Consider the following 15,594-nt stretch of genomic DNA (forward strand, 5'->3'; position numbering starts at 1 on the left):
GAGTCTCACTTTAGTCCAGGCTGACCTGAAATTGACTATGGAGTCTCAGGGTGGCCTCGAACTCATAGCAATCCTCCTATCTCTGCCTCCCGAGTGCTGGGATTAAAGGCATGTGCCACCACACCTGGGTAGGTCCTACATTTTTACTTTTATTTTTACTTACTTAATTTTTTTTTTAGGTCCTATAATTTTAATGGTAAACTAGAGATATAGAATTTCAAGACAAGCATAGTGCTATACATACAACTGAAACCACTGTACTGGAGAGGATGAGGCAGGAAGACTGAACTTCAAAGCCAGCTTGGGATACAAAATGAGACCTTCTAAAACCCCTGAAAAAAAAAAAACTTTATGTAGCTGGGGAAATAGTTAAGAATCTGGTTCATAACTTTAGCACCACAAAAGCTAAAACAAACCAAATAGAAAAGACTCAATGCTAGATACCACTCAGTTTAGGAAAGTATGTAAATCCTATCTATTCTCATTTCCCCTTAGCCTCCCACCCACTGTGATCTTCTTGCTTCTGCCTTTAAGGGAGAAAAGCCATCAATGATGTTGGCCAGCAGTGGACCTGCAAGCTTTAAGGATGGCCAGCCAGGCCAAATGAACCAACTGGGTGCAATGGCGGCATGTCTGTTATGGGGGAAACCAACTGCTCCCTGATTGGACTTGAAGCAGGCTCTATGGGAGGGAATTCCTGACTGGTACTGAAGACCTAATGAAAAGGCTATGGCTTGGGTCATGAGCTCTGGTTGGAGTGGGATACTACTACTGTTTTGTTAAATGAATATATTATGCCTACCAAACTATCCTCTAAATACTCATGTGGACTCCCACATATTAATGCTGCTCTCACTTTTGGTTAGAGAAGCTTCTATTTTCAGAGGGAGTTGACCATGGGGGTAACCCAAAACTCACCAACATGCTGGGGAGAAGTGACAGTGAGTGGTTAGGACTGTGAGACATGTCTATTACACCCTCCAAGGCTCAGGGAAGAGGTGGCAGAAAATATGTAAGAGCTAAAGGAAGGGAAGGAGTACTTACAATATTTTCACCCAGACACAAAGTGGCCTTGATATTCAAGGCCTCTCAGTGCCTGATGCTACCTACAGAAGACCTGCTTAAAAGGAGAAAAAAAAATGACATCAAAATAAGAGAGAGATTAGCTGGCAAGAAGAAGGAGGGACTCAGTGGAGGGGAATCTTAAGGATAGGGGAAGAGGATTAAGATCATGGCATATTGTTTATATTTATGTAAGTTGTAAATAAAAAGGTTAAAATAAATGAGTAGGGGACCACTGAGCATTGTAGTTGGCTGGTAGAGTACAAGCTTAGCATATGCAATGCTCTGAGCTTGATCTTCCGACCTGACGACAAAAAAAAGTAGCAATGCATGGTGGTGTACACCTGTAATCTCAGCACTGGGGAGGTGGAGGCAATAAGATCAAGAGATCAAGATCATTGTCAACTACAGAGTATATTTAGGGATATAAACGAACAGAAAAAACAAAAACAAAAACAAAATTGCTGGGTGTGGTGATGCTTGCCTTTAATCCCTGCACTCCAGAGGCAGAGGTAGGAGGATGACCGTGAGTTTGAGGCCACCCTGAGATTACATAGTGAATTCCAGGTCAGCCTTGGCTAGAGTGAGACCCTACCTCAAAAAAGAAAAAAAAAGAAAAGAAAACATCTTAACTAAGGTGATAACATCATGTACTGACATGGAGTAAGATATGCATGCTTTCTTAGGTACTCTTGAAAAATATCTAAATCATGAGAAGCCAATACATAAACATAATTTGAGGTATAAAGTAATGGCCTATGCACCTCTCAAACATCAAGGCTATGAAAGATAATGGTTTACTGGAATTATTCAAGACTGAGAGTGTCTAAAGATCCATTTACAAGATTCTAAAATAATGAATCCTGTATCCATAAAGGACACTGTTTAGGTGAAATTTGAATGGGGATGTGTAGCTCAGTGGTAGAATGATTACGCAGCAGTGCCAGGCCATAAGTTTCATCCCCAGAACTACAGAGAGGGGGTGTGAATTTTGGATGCATGTATTCCTTTAATTTCAAAAATGTTACTACTCACACACTGGGGCCTATACTGGGATCACAGCATGAATAAGGCTCAGGCAGAATAACTACCAGGAGTTCTAGGCTGGCCTGGGCTATGCAGTGAGAACATGTCTAAAATGCAAATAACATACAAAATTATAAATAAATATGAGCACATATTTATACTTATAAAGTTCCACTTGAGCGAAATTGTACAGAACATATTCTAGGGGTGCACGTAAAAATATTTCAGGAGCTGGGAGTGGTGGCACACGCCTTTAATCCTAGCTCTTGGGAGGCAGAGGTAGGAGTATTGCAGAGAGTTCGAGGCCACCCTGAGAATACATAGTGAATTCTAGGTCAGTCTGAGTTAGAGTGAGACCCTGTCTTGAAAAACAAAAAACAAAACAAAACAATTAAAAAATATATATATATAATAATAAATAAATAACAAAATAAAAGAACAAAAGGAAACTCAACAGTTCTCTGTTAAAAAAATAAGTTTTTGAAGACAGGAAATTTTGCTTAAATAATGTTTCTCAGTCTCTAAATACTATTAATTCTGCTCACCTCTAAATGAGTTAAACACCTTTTAGAGGCAGGAGACAGAGGAGCCAGCTGGTATGCACTGCAGGGCCGCTTCTGCTGTGCTTTCCTCTTCACTCCAGGCTCCTCGCAGGATTCAGACTCTTCTGCTTTCTGCATGGTTTGGTCTCACAGGAGAAAACAAAGGTAGTGAAAGTAAATTAATAACTTTCTCATGATCTCCGTATGGAAAAATACACTTATTTTCAATATTCTCAATAAAGTTAAGCATATATAATAATAATGCATAACTATGGGCTGGAGAGATGGCTTAATGGTTAAGGCATTTGCCTGCAAAGCCAAAGGATCCCAGTTCAACTCTCGAGGTCCCATGTAATAAGCCAGATGCACAAGGAGGCAAATGCTTCTGGAGTTCGTTTGCAGTGGCTGGAGGCCCTGGCATGCCCATTCCCTCTTTCTCTCTCTCTCAAATAAATAAATAAATACAATATATTTTTTAAAAAATGAGTAACTAGGGGATAGGGAGGTAGCTCAGGGGTTAAAAGGTGCTCGCTTAGAAAATCTACCAGCCTTGGGCTAGCGGGGGATGGCTTAGTGGTTAAGGCATTTGCCTGCAAAGCCAAATGACCCAGGTTTGATTCCCCAGGATCCACGATAGCCAGATGTACAAGGGGACGCACACATCTGGAGTTTGTTTGCAGTGGCTGGAGGCCCTGGTGTGCCCATTCTCTCTCTCTTCCTCTTTCTCTGTCAAATAAATAAATAAAAATATTAATTAAAAAAAATCTACCACCCTGGGTTTGATTCCCCAGTACCCTGGGAAAAGCCAGATGTAAAAAGTGGTGCATGCACCTGGAGTTTGTTGGCAGTGACAAGAAGCTCTGGTGTATCCATATCCTCTCTTGTTTACACGCACACACCCACATATATATATACATACATACATACATATATATGTATGAGTATATATATTTAGCAAAGTTGTGATTATGTCAATATAGAAATTAATTGACATAAAAAAATTTTTTCTTGTATCCCTTGACCTTAAAGAATATTACTTGAGGTTTAATTTACTTTTTTTAACCTAAATATTCATACTCAATATTTAAATTCAGACTTTTTCTAGATATATATATATGTATATATATATATCTAGAGAGAGAAAGACAGAGAGAGAGAGAGAGAGAGAGATTGAGATTGAGAGATTGAGGTTTTCAAAAAAGGACTAACTAGCCAGGCATGGTGGTACATGTTTTTAATCCCACCACTCAGGAGGCAGAGGTGGGACAACTGCTATGAGCTTCAAGCCAGTCTGAGATTATATAGGGAATTCAAGGCCAACTTGGGTTAGAGCAAGACCCTACCTTGAAAAACAAAACAAAGAAGGACTAACTAGCCAGGCACGGTAGCATACATATTTAATTCTATCACTCATAAGGCAGAGATAGGAGGATCACTACGAATTGGAGGCCAGCCTGGAACGACTACAGAGTGAGTTCCATCCAGGTCAGCCTGAGTTAAAGTGAGACTCTACCTTGGAAAAACACAACAAACATACACACATATATACATTAAAAAAAAAAAAAAGATGATGCCGGGCATGTGGCGTACACCTTTAATTCCAGCACTCAGGCGGTAGGAGGATCACTGAGAGTTCAAGGCCACCCTGAGACTACATAGTTAATTCCAGGTCAGCCTGGACCAGCATGAGACTCTACCTTGAAAAACCAAAAAAAACAAACAAACAAACAAACAAAAAAAAGATGATGAAGAAGAAAGGACTAACTAGACCTTTTAAGACTTAAGCCAGTAGTAATGTCCCAACTGGTTTTCTCTCTTCACAGTGCAGACTACTGTAGTGTGCTAATGCTCTCTTCAACTTAGCTACTTAGGTAGGAGAAACATTTACTACACTAAGCCATACAAGTTAGATACTGCTCTTAGATCAGTAATAAGAAAAAGTCTAGGGGAAAGTGTGGGGGGGAGGGAGGGAGGAAATTTCCGTGGGTATTTTTTTATAATCATGGAAAATGCTAATAAAAGTTGATAAAAAAGAAAAAGTCTGAATTCAAATATTGAGTATGAATATTTAGGTTAAAAAAGTCAATTAAACCTCAAGTAAATGTTCTTTTTTTAATATTTTTTTGTTCATTATTTATTTATTTATTTGAGAGTGACAGACACAGGGAGAAAGAGAGGATGGGCGTGCCAGGGCTTCCAGCCACTGCAAACGAACTCCAGACGTGTGCGCCCCCTTGTGCATCTGGCTAATGTGGGACCTGGGGAACCAAGCCTTGAACCGGGGTCCTTAGGCTTCATAGGCAAGCGCTTAACTGCTAAGCCATCTCTCCAGCCCAAGTAGATGTTCTTTAAGGTCAAGGTATACAAGAAAAAATTTTTCTTATTTTTTAATGTCAATTAATTTCTATATTGACATAATCACAACTTTGCTAAATAGTTCTATTTTTCTATCCTGAATATCTTCTCTCTTTTTTCATTCTGAAATAAAGTCTAGCTATGTTGCCCAGGTTGGCATGAACTTGCTAAATAGCCTAGAGTTGCCTCAAACTTGTAATACTCCTACCTCAGTTTTATAAGTGCTATGATTTAGAGCCCTGGTTAAATTCCCCAGTATCTATGCCAGATGCACAGTGTGGCATGTGTTTGGAGTTTGCTTGCAATGGCGGCAAGAGACCCTGGTGTGCCTGTACACATACATACATACACACACACACTTTTTCATTCAATACCTTTCAAATAAATAAAAAATATTTAAAGTTAGGATTTGAAAAAAACTGCTTGGTAAACTGGGTTTGGTGGCACACACCTTTAATCCTAGCACTAGGGAGGCAGAGGTAGGAGAATCATTGTGAATTTAAGGCCACCCTGAGACTACACAGCAATTTCCAGGTCAGCCTGGGCTAGAGTGAGACCCTACCTTGAAAAACAAACAAAAACAGAACAAAACAAAACAAAAGCCAACATTCCAGTAAGTTCCATGGAAGATGTCTGGATGTTCAGCTTGGTTATTATTGGCAAAATCGTCCACGCTGTGTTGTTTGGTTTGGCTTTTGTGTTTCATGGGGACTGAGGACTGGGAGTTGAGATAGGGTTTCAATAGCTAAGTTGGCCTAGAACTAAACATGTAAGCACAATGCAGTGAAATTCCCAGCAATCTTCCTGTGTCCTTCCCTACTGCTAGAAAAACAACCCCACACCTTTTCTGTTTTTAAGGCAACTCTCTCTCTCTCTCTCTCTCTTTCTCTCTCTCTCTCAAATAAATAAACAAGAATAAAAAGCAGATGAAACAATAAGAAACATTTAAAACATGAAATTACAGGACCATGTGTGTGTGGGTAGGGTGATATTACTGTGGCAACTTTGAAAATGGCTTATCCTTTGCCACACAGAGTTAGGGTCTCACTCTAGCCCAGACTGATCTGGAACTCACTCTGTAGGTCATGCTGGCCTCAGACTCACAGCAGTCCTCCTACCTCAGTCTACTGAGTTCTGGGATTTTGGCATGTGCCGCCTCGCTTGGTCTCAGTTTTGTTTTAGATGCTGGGCATCCTTACATAACACATGCTGGCCTGGAATTCACAACTATCCTCCTGTCTCTGAAATCCTGAGATTACTGTGTGCAATGCCATATCAAACAAAGTTAATGATCTGTATGCACTATCTGAACCTGACTAAATGATGGGAGTCTGTAAGATACGACACTGCCATGATGTTCCAAGTGAGATTCACAAAGGCCTTAAGGAGAGGCTCCATTGGTGCATATCCTTAAAAGAAAGACACAGGCTATCCTGAAGAAAGGCTGTCTATCATACCATGGTATTCAAAGCCAGACTGTCTCAATGGCTTGGTTATGCTGTTCTGTGTGTGTGCTGATAGTGAGGGAACCTATACTCTCACACATGCTACACAAGTGTTCTACCAGTGAGCTATGTCCAAGCCAGCACAGGAAAACTCCTTATGCTGTCAAGGGGACTTCTATGGCTAGTTGCTGTGAAACTCCTGACTTCTGGAACATTGGCCCATTTTGAAGTTTGGCTACGTGAATCCCTTTCTAGCAAGACCATTATGTTTTAGTCAGTCTAAACAAGCTCCAAGAAACCAGATTCATGAAACAGTTGTTTTCCTTATTTCCTGATAGCACAACCAAGCCCCCAAAGACTCCATACATAGACCAGACTAGCTTTGAAATGTCAGTAGTCCATCTATCTCAGTCTTCTGAGTAATGAGGGCACTTCAGACAGGTGCCACTTCCTTCCTGTAATGTTGCTGCTTTTTCAAGTATTTTTTGAGCAGAGAATCCTTTAAGCAGCATTCTCTGTTCAGACATTTTCTTTTTTTGTGAGACAGAGAGAGATTTAGCTAAGGCCTCCAGCCACTGCAACCAAACTCCAGACAAGTGTACCACCTTGTGCACATACCCGACCTTGTACATCTCACCTTATGTGCCTGGCTTATGTGGGATCTAGGAAGTTGAACTTGGGTCTTTAGACTTAGTAGGCAAATACCTTAACTGCTAAGCCATCTCTCCAGCCTGTTTTCCTCTTCCTTCCAACTTGTTTTAGGGCTCATAGTTGAAATTGATCTTGAAACTATAATCCTATCTCTAACTATATGGCTCAGTTCTAACCATTGTATTTCCTGTGAATTCCAGTGCATGTGTTAATGATCTTTATAATTTTTTATTTTTATTTTTTAATTTTTTTATTTATTTATTTGAGAGCAACAGACACAGGGAGAAAGACAGATAGAGGGAGAGAGAGAGAATGGGCGCGCCAGGGCTTCCAGCCACTGCAAACGAACTCCAGATGTGTGTGCACCCTTGTGCATCTGGCTAACGTGGGACCTGGGGAACTGAGCCTTGAACCGGGGTCCTTAGGCTTCACAGGCAAGCGCTTAACCGCTAAGCCATCTCTCCAGCCCAATCTTTATAATTTTTTTTAAACTAAGGTAACCTAATGCCTTTTTTTTTTTAAAAAAAAAAAATTTATTTGAGAGCGACAGACTGAGAGAGAGAGGGAGAATGGATGCGCCAGGGCCTCCAGCCACTGGAAACTCCAGATGCGTGCAATCTGGCTAATGTGGGTCATGGGGAATCGAGCCTCGAACTGGGGTCGTTAGGCTTCACAGGCAAGCACTTAACCACTAAGCCATCTCTCCAACCCGTAATTTTTTTTTTAACAGAAGAAGGTTAACACCACACACATACACACACACAGTCGGGTGTGGTGATGCATGCTTTACTCCTAGCACTTGGGAGGCAGAGGTAGGAGGACCACCCTGAATTTGAGGTCTGGTCATCCTGAGATTACATAGTGAAGTCCAGGTCAGCCTGGACTAGAGCAAGACCTTACCTTAAAAAAAAAAAATGGGGGTGGTAGTGGCGGGAAAGATGGCTTAGAGGTTAAGTGCTTGGCTATGGAGCCTAAGGACCCTGGTTCCAGGCTCAATTCCCCAGGGCCCACATAAACCAGATGTAGAAGGTGGCACATGCATCTGGAGTTCCTTTGCAGCGGCTGGGGGCCCTGGCGCACCCATTCTCTATCTGCCTCTTTCTCTGTCTGTCCCTCTCAAATAAATAAATAAACAAACCAAAATAAAAAGGCAACAAGGCTGGGGTAGAGGCTCAGTAGTTCACAGAGCCTGTTGGCATCAGTTGGATTCCCCAGTGCTCACATAAAGCCAGAAGCACCCATACTCTCTCTTTCTTAAGTAATAAAAAGAAGATGAAAGCCAGTTAATTACTCTGGTTATCTGAATGTGTTTCTGTAAAAATTTAGAAACAGCTGGCAATAGTGATGCCATTTTATGAGCCTTAAGGACAACTGAGGTCATTATGATTCCTCAAAATGGATACAATAATTCAAAGCATTTTCATAAGTTAATAAATGACAAGAGAAAAATTCAAAAATGACGAAACTTCATGGACGTTGTTAAAAAAATTTTGAAAGAGAAAAAAATTATGAAACTACGACTTTTTGTTTTTGTTTTTTCCAAGGTAGGGGTCTTAACTGTAGCCCTGAATGACCCTTAACTTAAGAGTGTAATCCCAAGGCTGACCTTGAACTCACAACAATCCTCCTACCTCTGCCTCCTGAGTTCTGGGATTCCCACGCCTGGGTCTCTGACACAGTTAAGACATGAAATTATAGGGGTGTGGGGGGCAGTGTTGATATCATAGGAGTGCGTGGAGGTGATATGAGAATGTGTGGGAAGGTAATATTATTATAGAAGTGTGTTGTGTGTGCGTGTGTGTGTGTGTGGGGGGGTGATACTCCAGAAGTGTGATGTGTATGGGGAGTGATATTACAGGACTGTTGTATGTGTGTGGGGGGGTGATATTCCAGGAGTGTGTCTGTGTGGGGGATGATATTCAGGTGTCCCCCATAAACTTAGGGGTTCTGAATGCTAGGTTCCAAGCTGATAGAGACTTGGGAATTAACACCTCCTGGAGGCAGTGTATTGTTGGGGGGGTGGGCTTATGGGTTTTATAGTCAGTTTCCCTATGCCAGTGTTTGGCACACTCTCCTGTTATTATGGTCCACCTTATGTGGCCAAGAGGTGATGTCCACCCTCATTTTCCTCCAAAAGCTGCTCTTGGATGGGTGATTTCTACAAGCAACGTGAACCTGACTGCAACCGTAAAGTGATACCAAGGAGTGTGGTTGCTGTTAGACACCTGACTGTGTAGTTTTGTCCTTTTGGAGCTGATTTTCAAGAGGAATGTGGAAAGATGTGAAACCTTGGTCTTGCAGTACTCTAAGTACAGCCTAACTGACTATTCTAATCAGAGTTGAAAGACGTGAATGCAGTAACAACTATGGACTGTGAGGTATGGCTTATAAGGGCGAGAAAGAGCTTTGCTTGGACTGGGCTAGCAGTTTGTGTGGGAAGCTTGCTGTTATGCCCGTGTCCTGAGAAGTTGTGCAGTGTTGCTTTGCATAGGAATGAACTGATGTGATCAGAGGGATATGGCACAGAAAGAAAAATCTTTGGGTGAACTGTTGCCCATTCAGCTGCAATTGAGAGATTACAACCTTTGAGACTAGGCTAGCTGACCTACACTGGGGCAATAGGAAGAATATAGACTCTGCCCTGTTCTTCAAAGTCTGCTTTATTCCCCACTGGATTAACAAATTGGCACCCTATCTGGTATTGTGGAGTATAAGAAATGCAGGACAGAGAGGATCACTGAGTTTGCAACATGGTCATGTGTTCTGAAAATGGCCATGGGCAGTGCGAAGCAGATTTGCTGGATGCCTTCATGGAGACCCCGTGGAGATGCCAGGACCACAAGATAGCTGCTAAGGAGCTGCTGGCCCTGATCAAGTTTTCCAGGACTGTGAGTAGCCTACACACAGCGTGGGAATCCCAGAACTCAGGAGGCAGAGGTAGGAGGATTGTTGTGAGTTCAAGGTCAGCCTTGGGATTACACTCTTAAGTTAAGGGTCATTCAGGGCTACAGTTAAGACCCCTACCTTGGAAAGGGGTGGAACTAGAACTCCAGAGACTTGTTGCTGGTTAGAATTATCGGACTTGGAGACTTGTCACTGGCTAGAGTTGTTGGAGTAGAAGCTACAGAGTTTGATGTTTGCCCTGCTTGTTTTAAGTCTTGTATTGGTTGAATGTTTCTTTGCTATGCCCAGTGCCAGTTTCTGCAGTGTGAATGTTTATTCTGTGCTATTAAGGGTGTTTTGGTATTATGGCTCAGGTAAAAGATCTTAGACTATGGGGATATATGAACATCATTGGAACTGATAAAAAACTATGAGGACTTTTAAAGTAGGATGAATGTATTGTATTTTACTTCATGTATGGTTATCAGTTTGTGGGGGCCAAGGGCTGAATGTGGTGGTTTGGTTCAGGTGTCCCAGCTGATGGAGATTTGGGAATTAATGCTTCCTTGAGGCAGTTATTCTTGGGGGAGGGTTTATGGTTGTTACAGCCAGTTTGCCCATGCCATTGTTTGGCACACTCTCCTGCTGCTATGGTCCACCTATGTTGGCCAGGGGGTGATGTCCAACCTCTGCTCATGTTGCCATTTTTCCCTGCCATAATGGAGCTTCCCCCTCAAGCCTATAAGCCAAAATAAACCTCTTTTTTCCCCCACAAGCTGCTCTTGCATGGGTGATTTCTACCAGCAATGCGAACCTGACTGCAACAAGGAGTGTGCATGGGGGGGTGACATTATAAAAGTGTTTTGTGTGTTTGGAGTGATATTCCGGTGTGTGTGTGTGTGTTTGTGTGTGTGCGTGCGCATGTGCACGCACGCGATGGGGTGATATTCCAGGAGCGTCTGTGTTGGGGGTGATTCTCAAGGAGTGTGTCTGTGTCTGTGAGGGAGTGATATTCCAGGAGGGTGTCTGTTTGGGGGTGATATTCCAGGAATGTGTCTGTGTGGGGGCGATATTCTAGGAGTGTCTGTTTGGGGGTGATATTCCAGGAGCATCTGTGTGGGGGGTGTGGTGGTTTGATTCAGGTGTCCCCCATAAACTTAGGTGTTCTGAATGCTAGGTTCCCAGCTAATGGAGATTTGGGAATTAATGCCTCCTGGAGTGTATTGTTGGGGGTGGGCTTATGGGCTTTATAGCCAGTTTCCCCATGCCAGAGTTTGGCACACCCTCCTGTTGCTGTGGTCCACTTTATGTTGGCCAGGGGGTGATGTCCACCCTCTGCTCATGCCATCATTTTCCCCTGCCATCGTGGAGCTTCCCCTCGAGCCTTTAAGCCAAAATAAATCTCTTTTTCCCAGAAGCTGCTCTGGGTTGGGTGATTTCTACCAGCAATGCGAACCTGAGTGCAACAGGGGGTGATTCTCAAGGAGTGTGTCTGTGTCTGTGAGGGAGTGATATTCCAGGAGGGTGTCTGTTTGGGGGTGATATTCCAGGAATGTGTCTGTGTGGGGGCGATATTCCAGGAGTGTCTGTTTGGGGATGATATTCCAGGAGCGTCTGTGTGGGGGGTGATTCTCAAGGAGTGTGTCTGTGTCTGTGAGGGAGTGATATTCCAGGAGGGTGTCTGTTTGGGGGTGATATTCCAGGAATGTGTCTGTGTGGGGCGATATTCCAGGAGGGTGTCTGTTTGGGGGTGATATTCCAGGAGTGTGTTGTGTGTGTGTGTGGGGGGGTTTATTTTATTTTTATTTATTTATTTTATTCTCAAATAAATAAATGTTTTAAAAAACAAAAATAAATAAAGAAAATAAATTTTTTTCTGTAAGGGCTGGAGATGACTCAGGTGTTAAAGGCACTTGCTTGCAAATCCTGAGTCCTGGGTTTTATTCCCTAGTACCCATGTAACGCCAGATGCACAAGGTGGCATATGCAGGTGGAGTTTGTTTGCAGTGGCAGGAGGCCCTGGCATGCCCATACTCCCTTCTCTCTCTCAAATAAATAAAAATTTTTTTTTGTTTATTTACTTATTTATTTTACTTTCTGAGATAGGGCTTTGCTCTAGTCCAGTTAGACCTCAATTCACTATATAGTCTCAGGGTTGCCAAATCAAGGCAATCCTCTTACCTCTGCCTCCTGAGAGCTGGGATTAAAGGTGTGTGTCACCACACCCAGATGTAAAGTTAATTTTTTAAAAATGTAAGCCAGTGCTTGGTTCCCAGCTGGTGGCAATTTGGGGGGGAGCCTTGCCAGAAGAGGGCTTTAGGGTATTATAGACAGTTTCCCCTTGCCTCAGTTCAGCCATGAGTTCAAGGCCACCCTGAGACTCCATAGTTAATTCCATGTCAGCCTGGACCAGAGTGAGACCCTACCTTGAAAAATCAAAAATTAAAAAAAAAAAGAATGTTGTAGAATAAACTTTAAGAATTATAACAGACTGACTCTACTGGCCTCTCAAACCACATTAATGAGACAAATTGCTCAAATGGAAATACTATTTATACAAACTGTCTCTGAAGACAAAACTTTGGAACTCAGCAAGAAAACTGAAACACTGGGTTTCAAACCAGGTCTGCCAGTTATAAGTTTGGTGTGCTCAGGCAATTATGTACTTCTGCTGGCCTTCCATTTACTCCTTTCCAAATGCAGTAAAAAGATGACATTAGTTTATGGGGCTCTGGGATTGGGAGTTAGGATAATGAAAATAATAGATTATCAAGTACTTGATTTAGCAAATAGTATGGAGCTGAGGAAATGACTTAGCAGTTATAGTCTTGTTTGCAAAGCTTGATAGTCAGGCTTCAATTCCTCACAACCCGTGGGTCATGAATCATATGCCGTGGTAAGAGACCTTGTCTCAAAGAAGGTGGAGCACAAACAACTTCACTGACCTTGACATGTATACCATAGTATGTGCACCCCCCAGACATAAATTTGAGGACAGAACAACCATTGTTAAGAGAATTACTATTATTAAACTAATAAACATAACTAAGCATTATAAGTATACTAACTCAAACTTGAAATGCATAAAATTTAATAAGAAAAGATGAAACTATGGAAAATTCTACCTATAAAACTAAAAGTATTGACTAGCTGGGTGTGATGGCGCATGCCTTTAATTCCAGCACTCAGGAGGCAGAGGTAGGAGGATTGCTGTGAGTTTGAGGCCACCCTGAGAATATAGAGTGAATTCTAGGTCAGCCTGGGCTAGAGTGAGACCCTACCTCCAAAAAAAAAAAGAAAAAAAGCCAAAAGTATATATATAAAGGTGTATTTCATACATGTATGATGGGATTTAGCCAAAGTGAAAAAGAACATGAGTGCTATAAGAAAGAATTCTTAGCTATCTAAAAAAGCTAAATGTTTTCGAGTTTGAAACTAAGAACCACCACAACTTTCTATACCAGTAAAGTCAGACAAATGAGGACATACATTAAAAATCTCTACTCTACACCAGGCACAGTAGCACACTCCTAAGTCCTGGCACTCAGGAGTTAGGAGGAGGATTGTGAAACTGAGAACAGCCCGCAACACACTGAGATCCCTGGTCTCAAAAATATAATACAAACTCACTACTTTAGATTTTTAGATAGGGAAAATAATTTTGATCATGATTTTTTATAAATGTTACTTGTACCTTTTATTATTGCATTAAATTTAAGGTTGTGAATACAATACAATATGAAACAATTTAAAGCTATTGCTCATGTACAGTTAAAAAATCAAATTTTGGGCTGCCTCAGCAGTTAAGGCACTTGCGTGCAAAGCTTAACAATCTTGGTTCAACTCCTTCATTACCAAACTAAAGCCAGATGCACAAAATGGCATATGCATCTAGAGTTCATCTGCAGCAGCTAGAGGCCTTGACACAACCATTCACTCATTCTCTCTTTCTGCTTGCAAATAAATAAATTTTTTTAAAAACTGGATTTTTTTTTTTTTTTTTTTTTTTTACAAAAATGTACTATAATCCAAAGACTTCAAACTGTACTCACCTGGCTATGCAACCAAACCAATGATATAAGACCAATGTTAAATACCAATGTAAGACCAAATATATTACACAACAAATGGTTTTCTGCATATTTCTATTATACCTTGGAGTATTCTAAAACTAGTTTTATTTCTATTTGCAATTCTCAATGCAGGAATTTAAAGCCCTTTTCAGGTATAAAAAAATAAAATTGCACACTTACCTACAAAATGGGGTCGATTTAATCTTATAGGGTTAATTTCAACTTTTTGGACATGAGATGGGTATTCTTTCCTACAAAAGGAAATTTATATAGTTTCACTCAAATTGGAATGTAGTTTTCAAAATGAAAAAGGGATATTTAAAATACACATACTCATACCTTAGTACATACAAATATGATAGTACTGAGTAATAACCCTGCAATAGACAGAATAACCTGAGGCTGAAGAGCAGTGACCCTCATGCTTAGCATTTCATTCTCCAGACTCATACAGGCAGGCTGCGGTAAGTTCTGAAGAAATGAATTTTAATTACTGCTTGTTCAAAGGAGGCATTTCATTTGCTTCTTTATTATTATTTATTTATTTTTAGAGATATTGTCAAACTATGTACTTGCACTCCTAGGTTCAAGTGATCCTCTTGCCTCAGTCCCAAGTAGTTGGGACTACAGACACTATTGCTACCCCCACTTTTCAAAGGAAGCACTTCAAAAAGCTATATATTTACTCCTCAAATCTTTATAACTGGATAAATCTATAGAAGTTTCCTTTCAGAATTGCTTTTAACCAGTTTATAAAATTCACAATAAAGGGCTGGAGAGATAGCTCAGTGATTAAGGTGCTTGCCTGCAAAGCCAAAGGACACTAGTTTGATTCTCCAGGACCCATAAGCCTGATGCACAAGGTAGTGCATGCAGCTGGAGTCCATTTGCAGTGGCTGAAGGCCTTGGCAGGCCCATTCTTTCTCTCTCTACCTGTCCCCCCCCCCAATAAATAAGCAAACAAACAAACAAATAATTCCTTTAAAAAATTTCACAACAAGAAAACCTGTTAAGTCAGATAGGTGCAAAGTGGCACATGCATCTGGAGTTCATTTTCAGTGGTACATACAGACCTTGGCACATCCATGCATTCATGCACACACACAAACATACACATGTGCAAATAAATAAAAAGAACAAAAAATGGCTAGAGTGATGGCACAGTGGTTAAGGTACATGCTTACTAACCCTGATGCCCCAGGTTTGATTCCCCAGTGCCCATGTTAAGCCAGATGCACAAAGTGGTGCATGCACCTGGAATTTGTTTACAGTGGCAAGAGGCCCTGGCATACCCATACTCTCTGTCATAAATAAATAAATAACTTTAAAAAAAAGTTTAAAAAATTATTTGATTTGAGACAGACAGAAATAGGGAGATAGAGAAAGAGAGAAAATGGGCACACCTGGGCCTTTAGCCACTGCAAATGAACTAACTTCAGATGCATGTGCCACCTTGTCCATGTGGTTTAGGTGGTCCTGAGGAATCAAACCTGGGTCCTTTGGCTTTGCAGGCAAATGCCTTAACCACTAAGTCATCTCTCCAGCCCCTAAATAAAT

General features: G+C 41.3%; 1 protein-coding gene and 1 non-coding gene across 5 annotated transcripts in view; one reads left to right on the forward strand and one right to left on the reverse strand.

The window, feature by feature from the left end:
- The window catches only part of Senp6 (SUMO specific peptidase 6), a 134,140-nt gene that overhangs the window by 53,062 nt on the left and 65,484 nt on the right, over positions 1-15,594 (reverse strand). For all 4 annotated transcript variants that reach the window (XM_045160412.1, XM_045160411.1, XM_045160414.1 and 1 more), the window contains 2 exons: positions 14,218-14,288; positions 2,634-2,776 (listed from right to left, as the gene is read on the reverse strand). In XM_045160412.1, the coding sequence (XP_045016347.1) occupies positions 2,634-2,776; positions 14,218-14,288 (214 nt within the window). The remainder of the gene's footprint in view (positions 1-2,633; positions 2,777-14,217; positions 14,289-15,594) is intronic.
- Positions 8,358-8,488, forward strand: LOC123464291. The gene has a single exon (XR_006639520.1). It is a non-coding gene; the product is annotated as a small nucleolar RNA SNORA33 (small nucleolar RNA).

The sequence above is a fragment of the Jaculus jaculus genome, chromosome 10 (assembly GCF_020740685.1).
Source record: "Jaculus jaculus isolate mJacJac1 chromosome 10, mJacJac1.mat.Y.cur, whole genome shotgun sequence".
In the NCBI taxonomy this organism is placed as follows: domain Eukaryota; kingdom Metazoa; phylum Chordata; class Mammalia; order Rodentia; family Dipodidae; genus Jaculus; species Jaculus jaculus.